The sequence below is a fragment of the Gnatocerus cornutus genome, chromosome 10 (assembly GCF_029298725.1).
Source record: "Gnatocerus cornutus isolate USDA-ARS CGAHR chromosome 10, icGnaCorn1.1, whole genome shotgun sequence".
In the NCBI taxonomy this organism is placed as follows: Eukaryota; Metazoa; Arthropoda; class Insecta; order Coleoptera; family Tenebrionidae; genus Gnatocerus; species Gnatocerus cornutus.
The window spans coordinates 4,903,933-4,919,326 of record NC_142242.1 but is presented as its reverse complement, the minus strand read 5'-3'; the positions used below and the strand labels follow the sequence as shown (position 1 = coordinate 4,919,326).

The 15,394-nt window shown below is 34.9% G+C and overlaps 1 protein-coding gene across 1 annotated transcript in view; it reads left to right on the top strand.

The window, feature by feature from the left end:
- Positions 1 to 15,084, top strand: part of LOC148167333 (NACHT domain- and WD repeat-containing protein 1) — a 28,892-nt gene extending 13,808 nt beyond the window's left edge. Inside the window, exons 2-24 of the mRNA XM_088046990.1 lie at positions 4,172 to 4,426; positions 4,720 to 4,799; positions 4,847 to 4,969; positions 5,019 to 5,182; positions 5,456 to 5,604; positions 5,650 to 5,732; positions 5,780 to 5,892; positions 5,939 to 6,095; positions 6,408 to 7,044; positions 7,097 to 7,309; positions 7,360 to 7,560; positions 7,610 to 7,779; positions 9,735 to 10,161; positions 11,195 to 11,709; positions 11,761 to 11,935; positions 11,985 to 12,328; positions 12,385 to 12,555; positions 12,863 to 13,048; positions 13,099 to 13,297; positions 13,345 to 13,572; positions 13,621 to 13,823; positions 13,875 to 13,979; positions 14,028 to 15,084. Of these exons, the coding sequence (XP_087903116.1) occupies positions 4,321 to 4,426; positions 4,720 to 4,799; positions 4,847 to 4,969; positions 5,019 to 5,182; positions 5,456 to 5,604; positions 5,650 to 5,732; positions 5,780 to 5,892; positions 5,939 to 6,095; positions 6,408 to 7,044; positions 7,097 to 7,309; positions 7,360 to 7,560; positions 7,610 to 7,779; positions 9,735 to 10,161; positions 11,195 to 11,709; positions 11,761 to 11,935; positions 11,985 to 12,328; positions 12,385 to 12,555; positions 12,863 to 13,048; positions 13,099 to 13,297; positions 13,345 to 13,572; positions 13,621 to 13,823; positions 13,875 to 13,979; positions 14,028 to 14,117 (4,839 nt within the window). The 5' untranslated portion in view covers positions 4,172 to 4,320 and the 3' untranslated portion in view covers positions 14,118 to 15,084. The remainder of the gene's footprint in view (positions 1 to 4,171; positions 4,427 to 4,719; positions 4,800 to 4,846; positions 4,970 to 5,018; positions 5,183 to 5,455; positions 5,605 to 5,649; positions 5,733 to 5,779; positions 5,893 to 5,938; positions 6,096 to 6,407; positions 7,045 to 7,096; positions 7,310 to 7,359; positions 7,561 to 7,609; positions 7,780 to 9,734; positions 10,162 to 11,194; positions 11,710 to 11,760; positions 11,936 to 11,984; positions 12,329 to 12,384; positions 12,556 to 12,862; positions 13,049 to 13,098; positions 13,298 to 13,344; positions 13,573 to 13,620; positions 13,824 to 13,874; positions 13,980 to 14,027) is intronic.
- The last annotated feature ends 310 nt before the right edge of the window (positions 15,085 to 15,394 follow it).

Sequence of the window (15,394 nt, the reverse complement as noted above, 5' to 3'; positions counted from 1 at the left end):
ATAGTTTTATTTGACAAACCTCTAATCAGAATTGTTTGAGATTACACTCAATTACACTGGTTCTCAAATTATTTTAACACGTTTTTGCAGACATATACAGTCGACTACGCTTAATTTGGACACATCGGTAGACTTAAATAAAACAATAATTTGTACAAAAAATCTTAAAATTTTAACCAACTTTTTAAGTCATTTTTTTTAGGAAGTAAGAATCAAATCTACAGTACGTTCAACGATCCAGTGCGGTTCTGGCTTTGACTTTTTAAATCGTTTACAGACATCTTACCGCAAGTCCCTACAAACATAATAATCCTCAAGACGGACCAGCTGGGTAAAAATATTTATTTATTGCAGTTTATTTCAAAACAGATGAGACGCACCACTTGAGAGTTATTAAAATTAAAAATTAAAGCTATAACCGCATATATTCGCACATATTCTTTGATTTTTCTACAGTTGAAATTTGCAAATTTTTGCAAAAATTCATGACTAAAACTATGCCAAATTTCTGATATCGATATCTCGCTTACTTTTTAGAGTAAACTTAAGTTATTATACAACAATGTACGCAGAATTTTACGCAGATTCCAAATCTGGGATTTAAATTTAAATCCGACAACAAATAACTGAGTTATGGCCGATCGAAGTTTCGGAAAGTTGATTTTCAATTTTTTTCATTTTTCGTAATTTTTAAAGTTAAATATCTCGGAAACTATTTGAGATATTGAGATGCGGTTTGCGCCATTCTTTTTCTCGGCTCATTTTACGTTGGAAAATGTTCTCAAAAGCCCAAAATTCGATAGCCGATTTTTCGCGAAAAAAAAATTACGACTCAAACGATGAAAATTTTTCATTTTCTTTTATTTTTGGCAATAACTCGTAAACTATTTGTCCGATAGATCTCAAATTTGGCCAGTAGATAGATTTTGAGCTCCTCTTTCGACCGATGTATAATTCAATGCCATTAAACGTCGTTTTCATTTTGAAAACATTCATTGAAAATCACCTTAAAATGATGTTTCCAAAACAGTTTTTGGCCAATTCCTCGTTTATTTATTAAGTAAACTCGACAAATTTGGGTCTCATTTTACGCAGAATTTCACGCTGAATTCAAAAACATGATAATTTTTTAATATTTGTCAATAAATAACCGAGTTATGGCCGTTTGAAATTTTGGGTTGTCACCAGAGGATCAAATTTTTGAAGGTTCCAAACAATTCGAGCTCGATATCTCGGAAACTATTTCAGATATCAAGATGCGGTTTGCATCATCGTTTTTCTCGCAATTTTTTACATAAGAAACAGTTCTTTGATTTTTCTACAGTCGAAATTTGCAAATTTTCGCAAAAATTCATGACTAAAACTATGCCAAACTTCTGATATCGATTTCTCGCTTATTTTTTAGAGTAAACTTTATTATACATCAGTGTGCCCAGAATTTTACGCAGATTCCACTAGAAAGATTTTGAGCTCCTCTTTCGACTGAACATTTTGTCCCAATTATCCAATGTTTTGCTCAATAAAGAGTTGTCCCTATTATCCGAAGAATAATTTAAACGGAGTCGCTTGTATATATTATAATAAAACCGAAAGCACACTGAAAGCCACTCATTTTTTTTCGCACAGATGCAAAAATTTTTCATTTTTCGAACTTCGTACTTTTGCAACATCACATCTCCGGAACGTTTTTCTTGATTCTTAAATGATAAGAATTGGGCGTATAATTGACTATTGTTGTGATGTATTGCAGCAGCGTGTGTGGTGAATTTTCAGAGAGCCAGCCAGTTCAGTTCTGATCAATATTATCAATCTAAGTGTATGTATTCCCCCTCAAATTGACGCTAGTAATAATAGGTGGTTCTCCTCGACATTGCATGTTGGGGTAATTGGCGTAGCTTGCAAGTGCATTTTGGTGTTAGCTGCGAATTGTTACTGTAAGGGTTGCTGATAATACCGTCCTGTTAAATTGGCCATGACAGTGACGAGTGGTCTGTAATTCGACGCGCTCCATAAACTCTAAAAAATGAAAAGTAACTTAAAACAGCAAAAATGCGACATGCTCCCATACCTCTATTGATTTTGTTACAGAAACAAGACGACGCATTTAAAATGATGGATTTTTGGAGACATCGTAACTCCATAAATACAACGATGCTTGGTTCGTGCGAATTTTCAAATATAATGAAATTCGTGAAGTTCTGGGAGCTATTTTGTCGCTGTTGGGATTACCATATGTATATTTTCTGTATGCAGCTTTAAAACGCTCGCAAATATATGTAAATTTTTTTTGAGGACGTTCACGGTAAAAATGACACTAAAGGTCGTCGCTTTGCATATTTCAATTACTTGAGATTTTGTGATAAAGATTGTAAACTTTGTATCACCGAAAAGTTTGTATACAGAACGCTAATCACAAGCCGCTATTGATTTTAAACTCGATTAACTAATTTTAGTTAAAATGGGCGAAAAAAGGCATTTTTATTTCATTAGGAGTGGCTTTGATGAACGTAAATCCAATTTAAATCTATCAATTTTTCTGACAGCTTTTGTTTTATGACTGGATTTCCAACCAAACACCAAATTTTTATATGAAAATATAAAGAGTCAACTTTGGCTGGCTTTAAAAATTAGATTATGATCCATATAGTCCCATTTCGCTGCAGAAATTTAATCAAGAGAAAATTAAAACAAAAACAATTTACCAACACGGCTTCTACGGAACAAAACAAAGAACACTTAGGAAAGCTATTAACTTTCTTTAACACGATTTGTTTTTCCGTTAACTGCCATAGACACGGTCTGTATGATAATGTACTCGACGAACTACGGCTTCTCTAGTTTTCCAGGATTCTAAAAGCAATAAAAACGAGATCATATTAATATCAAAGCGAAAATGTAAGGCATCCGAAACGCTCGAACAATAAGTACAATTCTCATCTTAGCACACATATTTCATCAAAACCATTTGTCAAAGCCAAAATAAATACCTCATAGTTTCTACAACAAAAAGGAGCTTAAAGCTTCGTCATTTTAATATAAAAGCTTGAGTCCAAACATTTACTGAACCAAATGTCAAAGTTTGAGACATTCCCGTTAATTTAACGACGTCGTTAAACTTTCATAAATATGCAACGCGGCTTCCAATTTTTAATGTAATCCATAATGTTGCAATTTAAAAACCCCGGAAAAATACAATCGATTGTCTCGGCGTTAAATTACACCTTTATGTGCGTAAAGAAGGTTGATTTGAGTACTTTGAGTGAATTTCAAATGAAATTTCTCCTATTTACTACAGCAAAGACTAATTACGGATTTCATTGTTTGCCGAACAAGGTGAAAAACTTTCTGCTTGGAGACCGCATTATTACTGCCAGAATAGAATTCGCTAGAAACAGAGGTCCCCAAACTGTAAAGCGATAATTCAAGCCATACTTGTAAAACTACGATAACGGTAAAAGTTGATATTTCTATTAAACTTCTCCAGCAACTGCAAATTGGTTTAAACCAACTAAGGTCAAGTTTCTAGAACGGGTAATTTCTCTATTTTATTGACAAAGAAGGTGTTTATTTCACATAATTCGAGCAGAATTTGTTTTAATCGCTGTTTTAATGATGACAGAATGTGCAGCTTGAATTTGTGGTGATGTTAATGTTTTGGAATTATGGGTCTCAAGCTCCTTTTTAAGTGGATTTTTAACTCAACCAAAAATTGAACCGGCGCAGAATTAATTACACGTTTTTAAACAGTATTAATAATGCCTCAGAGCCAACATGTACATGATAAAAGATAAAGGGAATAATAAATTTTTTCACCCGGCGCTTTCACCAAATTTAAAATAGAAGAAAATTCCGGCTGATCGATATTATATCGGCGATAAGTCGTTATTTTCATAGCGTGGAGGTTTGTTTACTCAATTTTCAGCAAAAGTGCGAAATTGTGGAGTTTGTTCGCATTCAAGTTGAGTTTAAGCTCAGCAGTTTTATTTAAAACGAAATAAAGTAGAACCACAAAGATTGAAGGAAATGTAAAAATCAAAATTCAATAACGCTATGCAGTGTGAATGAGCAGTGCATTTGACTAAGTTTGTTCAAAGGAGCGGGTGTTTTATGACACACGAACGTCAAAGTTAGTTCGCCGAATATAGTTCCTTTGACATAGTGTTTGTTTCAGATCGTGATGGCATCGGCGTACAGAAGTCAACTTGAATGAAAATGCATTTTACAAATGAAGTCATTTAGATGATAGGAAAATTACCAGTGACAATCGATTTAATGTATCTAATAGTTTATTGTTAAAACGTGCGTTTGTTTGGTGAAATCATGAAGAATAACGATGAAACCATTCTCGAAATTCTTCAAGGACACAAAACGTCTAAGTGGCCCGCTGCGAAACTCGTTAAAATTTTCATTGCTAGCACTAAAACAGGTAAGTTTTGTGTTGGGAAAAGGAGAAAATCAATCGCTCAAGCTGAGTTTACAGGAGCGACATTCCAAACAAAGCGCAAAATTAATCCATAATGTTAACAAACACACCTCTGTACATATTACTATTTTGCAAATTATCTAGTCGACTACCGACTCTGCTAAAAGCCACATAATCGCTCTATTGTTCTACAGTTCTGTTGACTACAGATGTCGGTGATGTCACCCCTGGAAACTGAAATTGATAGATAATATAATGCTTTTGTTGTCATTCTCTCCCATTTGAATTATTTGCAGATTTTATTGAGGAACGACGTCTTTTACTTGAATATGTTGGTCCAGAACTTCAAACGGTATTCGATGAACAAAAGATTGAGGTAAATTGATTAAATACAAAATTACCAATTGAGATTCTCTCTTTAAGGTTGAGTTAGTAGACATGCATTTCGGGGCTTCTGAAAAAGACACCTTCGATGCGAAACTATTTGAAGATCATTTAAACGAAATAAGAATGTGCCATAAATTATCACGAGGATGTTTCTTTTTGGTATTGTGCTCTAATGTTAAAACCACTTATGATAATCCCGAGCTTTCAGAGTTTAGTTGGAAGTAAATACGAACCTCTTATAGTTCCTCCTCGTTTAGAAGCCGAAATTTTCGAAGCCTTAGTCGATAAAGTGAGGGAATTAGGGCTCAATTGTGATATTTTAGACAACTGGTACTTCAAGGAAGGAAACGAATACATTTTAAAAGACTGCAGGTTAATTCCTTTTTAATATTTATAACCCTTTCAAAGGTTACCCTGTTTTAACTTTAATATTATCCCTAGTTGTTTGCAACCGTCACTACGATCTCAGGTTGAAATTAATAAATCACAATCTCATTAACAAAGCTTCTTAACTTTTATACGATAGCTTGCATCAGCATCACTCGTGCAGAAATTAAATTAACTTGATTATTTTTGCTTTCGATAAGTTATCTAAGGTGCTCAAGTTCATTTTTCTCGATTAACTCGAGGCTTGAAATTCTGTAGATTCTCGACCTTAGAAGAATGGAGAGCTATATCAGAAGAAATTATCACTATAGTGCACGAATGCATGATAAACATGCCAGCAGCAGCCAAGAAAACTCTCAACTCTTGTTTGAAATCAGTCGTCGAACAACAATTTAATTTCGCTTTAGGTAAACATTCTATTATACCACCAAGATAAAGAATTCGAGTTTTAGGGTTGGCCCCCGGAACCGCTCATCACGTAATTAACGTTTTTAGAGATTGGGATGTACCTGAAGAGACTGATAAATTTCATCAGGTAAAAACAAACACAAATCAACTTCTTAATAACCGGAAAGTTTGCAGGAAAATTCTAGCTATGTTAATAAAACTATAGATAAATATTGCCGCGAACAAATAGCGTTGTTTCATTCAAATATAAAGTTACTTATTCCAGAGGAAAATAATATTTATTTCAAGTAAGGGTGGAAGGTGTGTGGTCGGATTTTAAAGATTTTTTTCCAGAGTGCCTTGGAAACCTGGAGGAATGAATCCGATACATGAAAAACACGAAGCATATCTAAACGAATTTAAAAATCGTGTTTTAAATAAATTAAAAGGTTTAATTAAAAAAAGTTTGGACGATGAACCGGAATTAAAATCTAAAAAGAAGATCGTCGAGGTACGTAATTTGTCACGGGTCAAGAGACTATTTGCGCTACTCTCGACATTAGAGAATGAAAACTCTCATCAATCATCACGCTTTTCTTGTCAACAGTTTCCATACGTTTCCTATCTATAAGTGAGAGTTTGGGTGAAGGTTTATTAGTAGCTTTTATTGCAGTTATTTCAATATTTGACATGACGATCAATAAGAGCGCCAACTACTACCTCATTATCGTTTTAATAGCACGATTCATTTAGTTTCTGGGAATTTGATTTAATCTAGGAGAATTTCGCACGTTTATAATATTAACGAGGATTATGGTTTTAGGAAAATTTTCAAGAGAATATAACACATCTGACGTTGTGTTATGAAGACAGCAGGATGGATTTTTCCAATTCGGAAATGCTTGAAAGAATTAAACAAATAGTACAAAACACTACAAACGTTCGACATAATCCGATTTTGATACACGGAAATCCCGGATCGGGAAAAACCTCGCTTATTCAAACAATATACAGAAACTTTGAAAAGTGGTTTACATGCAGAACTCTTAGAATAATAAGGTTTATCTCAACAACTCCCAGATCTTCGTACAATCTAGAATTGTTAAGAGTCATATGCCAACAAATTTGCATAGCTTTAAAGCTTCCTGAAGGTTTTTTACCAAAAGACGCATCATTCGACCCTTTATACATCAACAACTGGTTTCAAAGTTTACTCAGAAATTTCGAAGATATGAACCAGGTTCTTGTTATATTCATCGATGATTTACACTTATTAAATCCTTTAGACGCCGACGCGATTAATGCTTTAAGCTGGATACCTATAACTTTACCGAAAAAAGTTCACATAATCTGCACAACTTCCACGGATTTAGAGAAACTTCGTATGACTCCAGTACAAAAAGAACGCTTTAGAAATCCCGATTCGTATCTTGAAATTCCATCGGCCGATTCTTTCGAAGGTTGGTATTAACACTGTTTAGTCGCCTCACAATCAGACGTTTTGGTCCCCAGATTTCGTGGCGAAAAAATTCGAGAGTTTGGAGGATTCTTTTACAAAGAACGCCGTCTCTCGTTTATCATCGTTAATAACTTGTTCTGAATACGGACTGACTGAAACGGAACTATTAGAAATTTTAATGCCAACGAGCAACAGCGAAGCAGTTATTCACGTCGAAGATGCAAATTTTAATTTTTCATCTCTGTGTTCGATCCGGCGCAAATTCGGTAATGAAATTCTCGTTTTGAAAATTAGTTTTCAATTACCACAATTCCAGAACCGCTCCTTCGAGAGAAAATAATGAGTGGTAAATTACTAATCGAGTGGAGTCATGTCATGATAAAAGACATCGTACGTAAGAGGTATCTTCCCAACCAGGAAATGTTGAGGACTGTTCACACAGAGATGGCAAACTTGTTTTTTTCAGAGTTTTGTAGAGACGAAAGTTGTGAAGACGAAGATGAAGAAGGAGAACCAGGTGAGAGACAAACTGGCGTAATCAGAATGATTGGTGAAAATCATTTCAGCGCCGCTTTTATCTGAAATTAGGGAGACTCCGTTCCAATCGACAGTTTACAAGGATGTCACTTATAGTCAAAGACATATCGAAGAAGCTTGGATACACCTTTTGCTCGCTGGAGATACAATTAAACTGAAAAGCTTGTGTATGTGCAATTACGACTTCCTTCTCGCTGCTGTAAGTGCAACTTGAACAAACTTGAGCTGCGTTAGTAGATAGTAAAATGTTACTTCTAGACCAGGGGATTTGGCGTCTTAAAAACTAGGAAGAATTGTACAAATTTAACTGTTTACCTAAAAGTACACAACCGAAAAAGGCTCAAATCTCCTCAAAAAACATGAATTTTTATGCACCCCAAATACCCAAATATCTGTAGACTACCAAAAATTGTGCACACGAAAATTGTTGAAATCTCCCAAAATAATGCAAAATTATCCCAAGAACGCCCTTAAAAACTAACAAAACATATAACTTAACATCTCCTTCTTTCCTCTTTTTTTGTAGCGAAAATTACGTAAATTAACTATATTCCGCGCGCTAAATTGTTTACTGTAGCCGGCACCAAATACCGTGTTTATGACTTAATTGGGGACCTAATTGCCCAAAGGGACAAGACCACTACAGCAGCTGATTCTTAAATCTTGTAATTTATGACAAGCATTGGTAAAAGTCCGACTATCCTTGTCTAAAGGGCCCCACAAACCTCGTTCTTGCACGACGGTTTTGAACGACGGTTTCGTGGTTGGAACGAAACGGTCGGAAAAACCGAGGTCTGTGGGTAAAACTGTCGGTTCAACACGATGAATTTGTGAAGTACTGTGGTGGTTTCGTCCCTTTGTGCAGTTAGGACGCCCATTAAATCATAAACACGGTTTTTGGTGTCGGCTACAGTATATACCATCGCATAATATCGCCCCCCGAATCGCGTCTCGTTTCCAAAGTCCTTCGCACAGGGACTTCTAAGTTGGGGCTGAAGACATAGCCCTGCTGTACCGTGACGCTTTTGTAAACCATCCCCAAATAATATGTTTTCACCCCGTACCACCAACACAAAACATTTAAAAACATTATTTATTATAATTAATTAGTTAATTAATTTATTTAACCTCTCTGGTTTTAAAGACTTGATAAAACATATCTGCTTTGAATAGCAATGTAATCTGGCCCTTTTTCAGCCATTCTAAGTCACGTTTTTGTCGTTGGAGTTGATGTTATACTTGTTCGACTCGATGTTGTAATTGTTGTTTAGAAATTCTTAGTTTTTCCACTTGATGTTGTAATTGTTGAAGTCTTCTGTTCACTTTAAAGACGTTTTTCGGAACTTTCCACATTACGTCCTACAACAAAGAAAGAACGTAAGTAGTTATTTGATGAAAATTACGTTAACGAATATAATCTTTTAAAGCCATATAAAATTAATCCTAATCCATTAAACATATTTGATTTTATAAATAAAAATAGCTATAAAAATAATTTGAGTATGTGGTTTATCGATCTATGGCGTAAGTAATACTTGGTCCAGAAATAAAAAACCATTTTGGGGAATTTAAAAGAAGAGATTTTATTTGATTAATATTTTTACCGATCGTCATTCCGACCGGTGAATTTTTTGCATTATTTTGGGATGTCTAAAAATAATGGATTTTGTAAAGATTTTTTTGGTTCTTTTAAGGGAATTATGCTTGATTTTTAATTTACTTTTGGGGAAACAGCGAAATTTGTGGGATTCTACCTTATTTTGAAAGGCGCCAAATATACCTCTTTGATTTGGTGATGTTTTTCTCTTTTTTTTTGGCTTGCGCCAATTAGTCTGGTCCAGAAATGAAAATGCCATTTTGGAGTGTTTAAAAACAAGATATCTTATTAGTTTTTAAGGACGTTCTTAAAGTAATTTTGGGAGATTTGAACAGTTTTTTCGTGTGTCCAATTTCTGGTGATCTACAGATATTTGTGTACTTTTGGGGTGCATAAAAATTATTGTTTTTTGAGAAGATTTAGGCCTTTTTCGGTTGTTTACTTTTGGGTAAACAGTTAAATTTGTAGTATTCTACCCTGTTTTTTAATACGCCAAATGTCCTGGTCCAGAAGTAACATTTTACTATCTACTTATGTTCCAATTGCTTTCGTTACAGTTACAGACGTTTTCGGTTAGCTATTTGCGATGTTTGTTAGAACACGTGCGATGTTATCTTCTCGATAGAGAAATCGAATTGGTTTATTACTCCATCAGGAAGTCCACTGATGTTTTAACCAGAGATACTTATCAATTAGGCACTCAACTAATTTCTTGGCTAAGACCAGTGATAGAACGTGGTGGTGGGCTAATGAGTTCTTTGGTAACTTCTGCTATGGCATGGTGCGATGGTTTTACTTTACCATTAGTGGTGCCGTTAACGGATTTCTTACAACCACCTCTTCCTCAACAATCCAGAGTCATTAACACGCCCAATGTTAGACTCATTGAATCGACACCTTCCGGACAACATGTTATCTGCGTTGTCGATTCAGAACCTCAGCTGTGGCACATCATGAGCAACCAGCTAGTTCACACTTTTAAAGGTAACAAAACTTGTGGAAAAGTAGAAAATTAATTTCATTTGTCGGTCGAACGTCAGCAGGTGCAACATCTGCTATTTTATGATTAAATAATCTTCAAGGAGACAGACGCGACTTCTTTTTATTCTCTGAAAAATCTCAAATTTGCTAAGTGCTCTATAAATACTTAAACAAAATAGATCCGGCGTTTTTCATTATTCTGAAATTGGTTAAATGTCAAACGTCTAGGTATCTCATATCGTGAATCTATTCTCTGTATCGCAGGTCACGTCATTTCATCCTTGTTGACTTATTATGATTGATAATGCGAACTTGCGTAATTGGACGTGATTAAAATAACGTCGGGTTTGCGGGGGTGGTCACTTCCAATTTTTTCATTGATTAATCACAACTTTCGTTTTATGGCGCAATTTCAAATCAAACATTTTATAATAATAAAAAGTGCAAAGTTCGATTTATTTTTACTACTTGAAAAGAAACTTTGCAACAGTTTAATACGCTAACTTTAAAACTATAAGTCTTTAAGTGAAAGCTTAAGTTTTCTGCGAAATTGTTCAATTTACAATTAATATGGTGAGCTTTTACAAGCTTTATTGTTTGTGGAAACAAGAAAAATGCACTGAAAGCTAATATTTGATCTAGAGAGTTTTAGTGTTTAAATTATGTAAATTAAAAAAGTTTTGACGACAATGAAGAAGTTTTCGAAAAGGGATAGTATTCATGATCCTTCGAAGACAAGGTTTTAATTGGAAGTTAAATATAAATTTGAAAAGCCACTGTCGATGTCTGACATGTCTGAAAAATAAGTTACCGACTTTGAAACCAAAAATTAACATTTGGAGAAGACAGAATTAGATGTTTAAATTAAGTTGATTAAACGAAGCGTTTCATAAAACTTTTAAGTAAAATTGGTTTTAGCTGTTTGATTTTTAAAGCCCGTTCGATCTGACACACTTCTCAATTTTCATTACTTTTTTATTATTACGTTTACTTGGTGTTCTTTTTCCTTCAAGCACTTAAGGGAGTTTATTTTTAGGTCATACTGGTAAAATAATTTGTATGGCTGTGACAAAACATTCCCAGTACCTGTTTACGGGTTCTGACGACTTAAGTATAATAGTATGGGACTTGAAATCCTTTGCGATAAAACTTCGTATTCACGAGCACATAGCACCGGTTTTATGTATAACCGGTGGTCTCAACAATTCTGTGATTATCAGTGGTGGTGAAGATAGCAGCATTATAATAACTTCTCTGTCGGACGGGCACGTGGTGATGAAAATAGACCATCATCGAGGTCCTGTAACGTCCGTGAAAGTAACGTCCACAGGTGATATTCTAGTTTCGGGTAGTCAAGATGGAAGAGTTTGTTTATGGTCTTTGGAAACTTTTACTTTACTGAATACAATTACTTTGCAATCACCGATACAAATGATCGAAGTTTCAGCTGACTCTGTCTTTTTGTTAGCTTGTTGTAGAGACAACAATTTGTATTTACGCACACTAGCAACAGGAACTGAACTTCACAGTTTGGTGGACCATAAAACAAAGGTTACATTTTGTAAGTTAAAATCCAGAGTTAGCTAAACTGCTCCTTTCTAGGTCAGATCGATTTGTCTTACTCAGGACAGCTGTAGGGCTGTTATTGGGGGTGCAGACGGAAAAGTGTATATTTACGATATTCACAGTGCCAAATTAATCAAATGTTTAACCGGACAAAATGGAGAAGTATCTGCTGTTCGTGTCACTGAAAAAGACGATTTCCTTTTGACCGCAGGTTTGTTCACTCAAAGTCAAAGTTTTTTAGAGTTAACGACTCGTTGCAGGTGGAAATCGAGTTATGTTTTATCCCTTTAGAAGCGACGACAACATCAAAAACTTCAATAAAGTAAAGAAAAAGTCACAGCATCATTTGCAAACTCACGGAGGTTTCTTGACTTGCTTGGATATTTCAAGAGACGGTCAATTATCGGTAACAGGTGCATTGGACCATATAGTCAATGTGTGGCAACTTAATAGTCAAGAGTTAGTATTGACTCTAAAGGGACATTTGGGTCCCATTACAGCGGTTAGTTTTGCTGCAAATGGATTATTTGTGGCGTCTGGCTCAGAAGATAAAACCGTTAAAGTTTGGGGACTAACTCTTGGTACATTAGTCTCAACGTTTACGGTGAGTTACATACTTGACATCCAAAGGATCGACCTCTACATTCATTTTTCACAAAGGGTCATCAAGCTGCCGTCTCTACTGTGTTCGTTATGATGGATTCTACGAGGATAATTTCAAGCGACAGAAACGACACATTATGCATTTGGCTCGCCGATAATGGAAATTTACTGCAAACATATCCCGGACCTAGCAAATGTGTTAGAGTTACAAACAACATGAAATACGCAGTAAGTTCTATCCATTTCTAAGCTTTGAATATATTCATTTTCGCTGAAATTCATTTCATTTACTCAGAATTGTTTAAAACATCCGATTTCAATACCACCGCAAATTTTATTTTTTAATAACTTGTTTGATATCAACAATTTTTACCGAAATTAAAATTGTGGAAAAATAACAAATGAAACATTCATTTGGAAACCGTTCAGTTCGCTAATCAACTCTCAACTGAACCGAGATAAAAGACTATCATTTATTAGTTTGTTACAAAACGTGTACGTCCATTTTCACAACTTTTTCAAATGTGAATTTTAGATCGCCACCAACGGCGACATGTCGTTAAAAATCTGGTCCCTAGTAAAAGACGACGAAAAGTATAACGTGAATCATTCCGAAGAGATAACATGCTTTGTCCTAACAATAGACTCGCAGCACATTATTACAGGTTCAAGGGATATGTCATTGAAAGTTTGGCAAGTTGTCGGAGGAAAACTATCTCAAGTGAGGCATCAAATTTGATGGAATCTATCAGAATTGGGATTTTTTTGTAGGTTTTGATCGGACACACTGATGCGGTAACATGCGTGGCAGTTTCAGTAGCCGACAAAAGTCAAGTAATATCAGGATCGTGCGATAATAGCTTGATAGTGTGGGATATAAATACTGGAGCCGATTTATATACACTATCGGCTCACTTAAGTTATGTTACTTGCGTTAAGTTATCTGGGGATGGAACAATTGCGGTTTCAGGTGAGATTAGGGGGGAGTTTATGGTTTTTTGTTTATGGTGGTTTTAGGCTCGGATGATAAAAGTATAATAATTTGGGACACAAAGAGAGGATTGCAGTTAACTTCACTCCAATTGCATTATCCGATTATAAGCATCGAACCAACACCTGACTTTTCGAGAATATCGGTTTTGTTGAAAGACACACATTTCATGCCAATTATTTGCCTTCACAACACTCCTGCAAAATACGTCAAACTTCCAACTTACTGTGCCCCCGACAAGGACATTATAGAAAGTAAGCAAAACGTAGGTTAGCCACCCGAAAATAACTTTAACTACTTAGATCCAAAACCGGCCCCAAAGCGCCAAATGAAGCGATTATTGAAGAAGGAAGTTTCTTTAGACACCTACACTTGGCAGAAGAAATACGCTCATTTAACATCAAACCTAGTGATACCAGCTGTAGATGAACGTTTCAAACGTCGTTTCTCGGTTTCTGCGAGCATGGAAGAAATCTCGAAAATCCCGCAGATGAAAGACTCTCAGGTTGTAAACTTACGTTGGTTTTGTTAAAATCTGATTGAAATTGTGTTGAAGGGTGGCTTGGGAGCGAAACAAGCTTCTCTAGCGCAATCTCAGCATTTTGATCAATTGGAAGCTTTGTGGAATAAGCGTTCACCACCAAGACGTAGACTTCATCAGGTGATTATTCGGATTGGTTTGTACAAGCAACTAATATTTTATTTTCAGTCGTTATCCAAACAATCATCTTTGGCCGAGTCGCATTTAGATTCTTCAGACGAAGACGGACATCTAGAGGATGGTAAATATGCCACGTAACTCTAAGAACTTTAGCATAATCACTAAGTAAAGTAATAAATGTCGTATTAGGTGAAACCTTCCCGCAATGGATGTTGTAAATGTAGTAATTCCACGAATGTTATATAGAAAGTAAAATGCAAATGATAATCTATATATGACATAAGTGCTTTCCTTATGACTGTTTCAAATTTTTAGACTTTCTAAAATATTATTTTATATAATTGCTATTTACTCTAGTCTAAGAAAAACCATTTAATATTATCGTTTCTTGTTACCGAAAAGCAATCATTCCACAAATGTTTGTTAAATGTCCTTTGATGTTTGTTACGTTTTCCAATTTGAGAACTTTAACCCTAGTTACAAAGAAACAACGAAAACATAGGAAAGTAGTAAGTGAAATAAAGAACGCTTCAAATTCATGTATACGAAATTCTCAGAATGTTGAATCGTGTTTATTTCTCAACGAACTTAATTTACAGTAAAAGTTCTCAAATTATTTAATACTCACTACTCCACACTTGTTTTAAGTGAAAAAAATTCTCAGGACCAACTATTTTCTTTATTAAGATAAAACAATTTATATACACAATTATTATAAATTTATATTTTTATAAAATAACTCAGTTAACATCCCCGATTAAAAAATCTGGCTTAATTGTACCATTTAAATAAGGCTCAAATAAAAAGTCCACGAATTCTGCCTATCGCCACAAACTTAATCTTCAGTGTTCATATTTTAAATGTTTAACATCTCTCTATTGCTGTTGCATTTTGTGATCTTATGTATAAACGAAATTGTTACGTTCGTTGGTTGTACTTATTTCAGTGTTAATCTTTGTTACCTAAAGCAATTCTAAATCTCGCTACCTAAGCAATAATGTAACTTACTAAAACCATCGTTTAGAAATACCAATCACAATATAAAATGATATGTTAATATGTGTAATGAATTAGAAAAAGAGTCGAATAAAATTCTGAGAAACGTTGCCGCCTCGTCATTTCTCCCATAAAATGCGTTTTATACAAGTTTTTCTTAAAGAGAAATGCGAGTTCTTTACAACTCGTCATGAGTTCATTACAGGTAAGTACTGACGATTTTCTTTTCAGTAGAAATTTCAATTTTCCGGTAAATAGAATCGACTGACTTATCGGTTTAGTTCACTAAACGGTTTCGTGGCCAGTTTACGCCTGCAATCAAACAAAAGAAAGACTATTTCACGAACAAGAAACACGAAACCGAAGTGATTAATGACAGCAACAGGTACTTTGTAATTTGATAAAATAATTTACGTGTA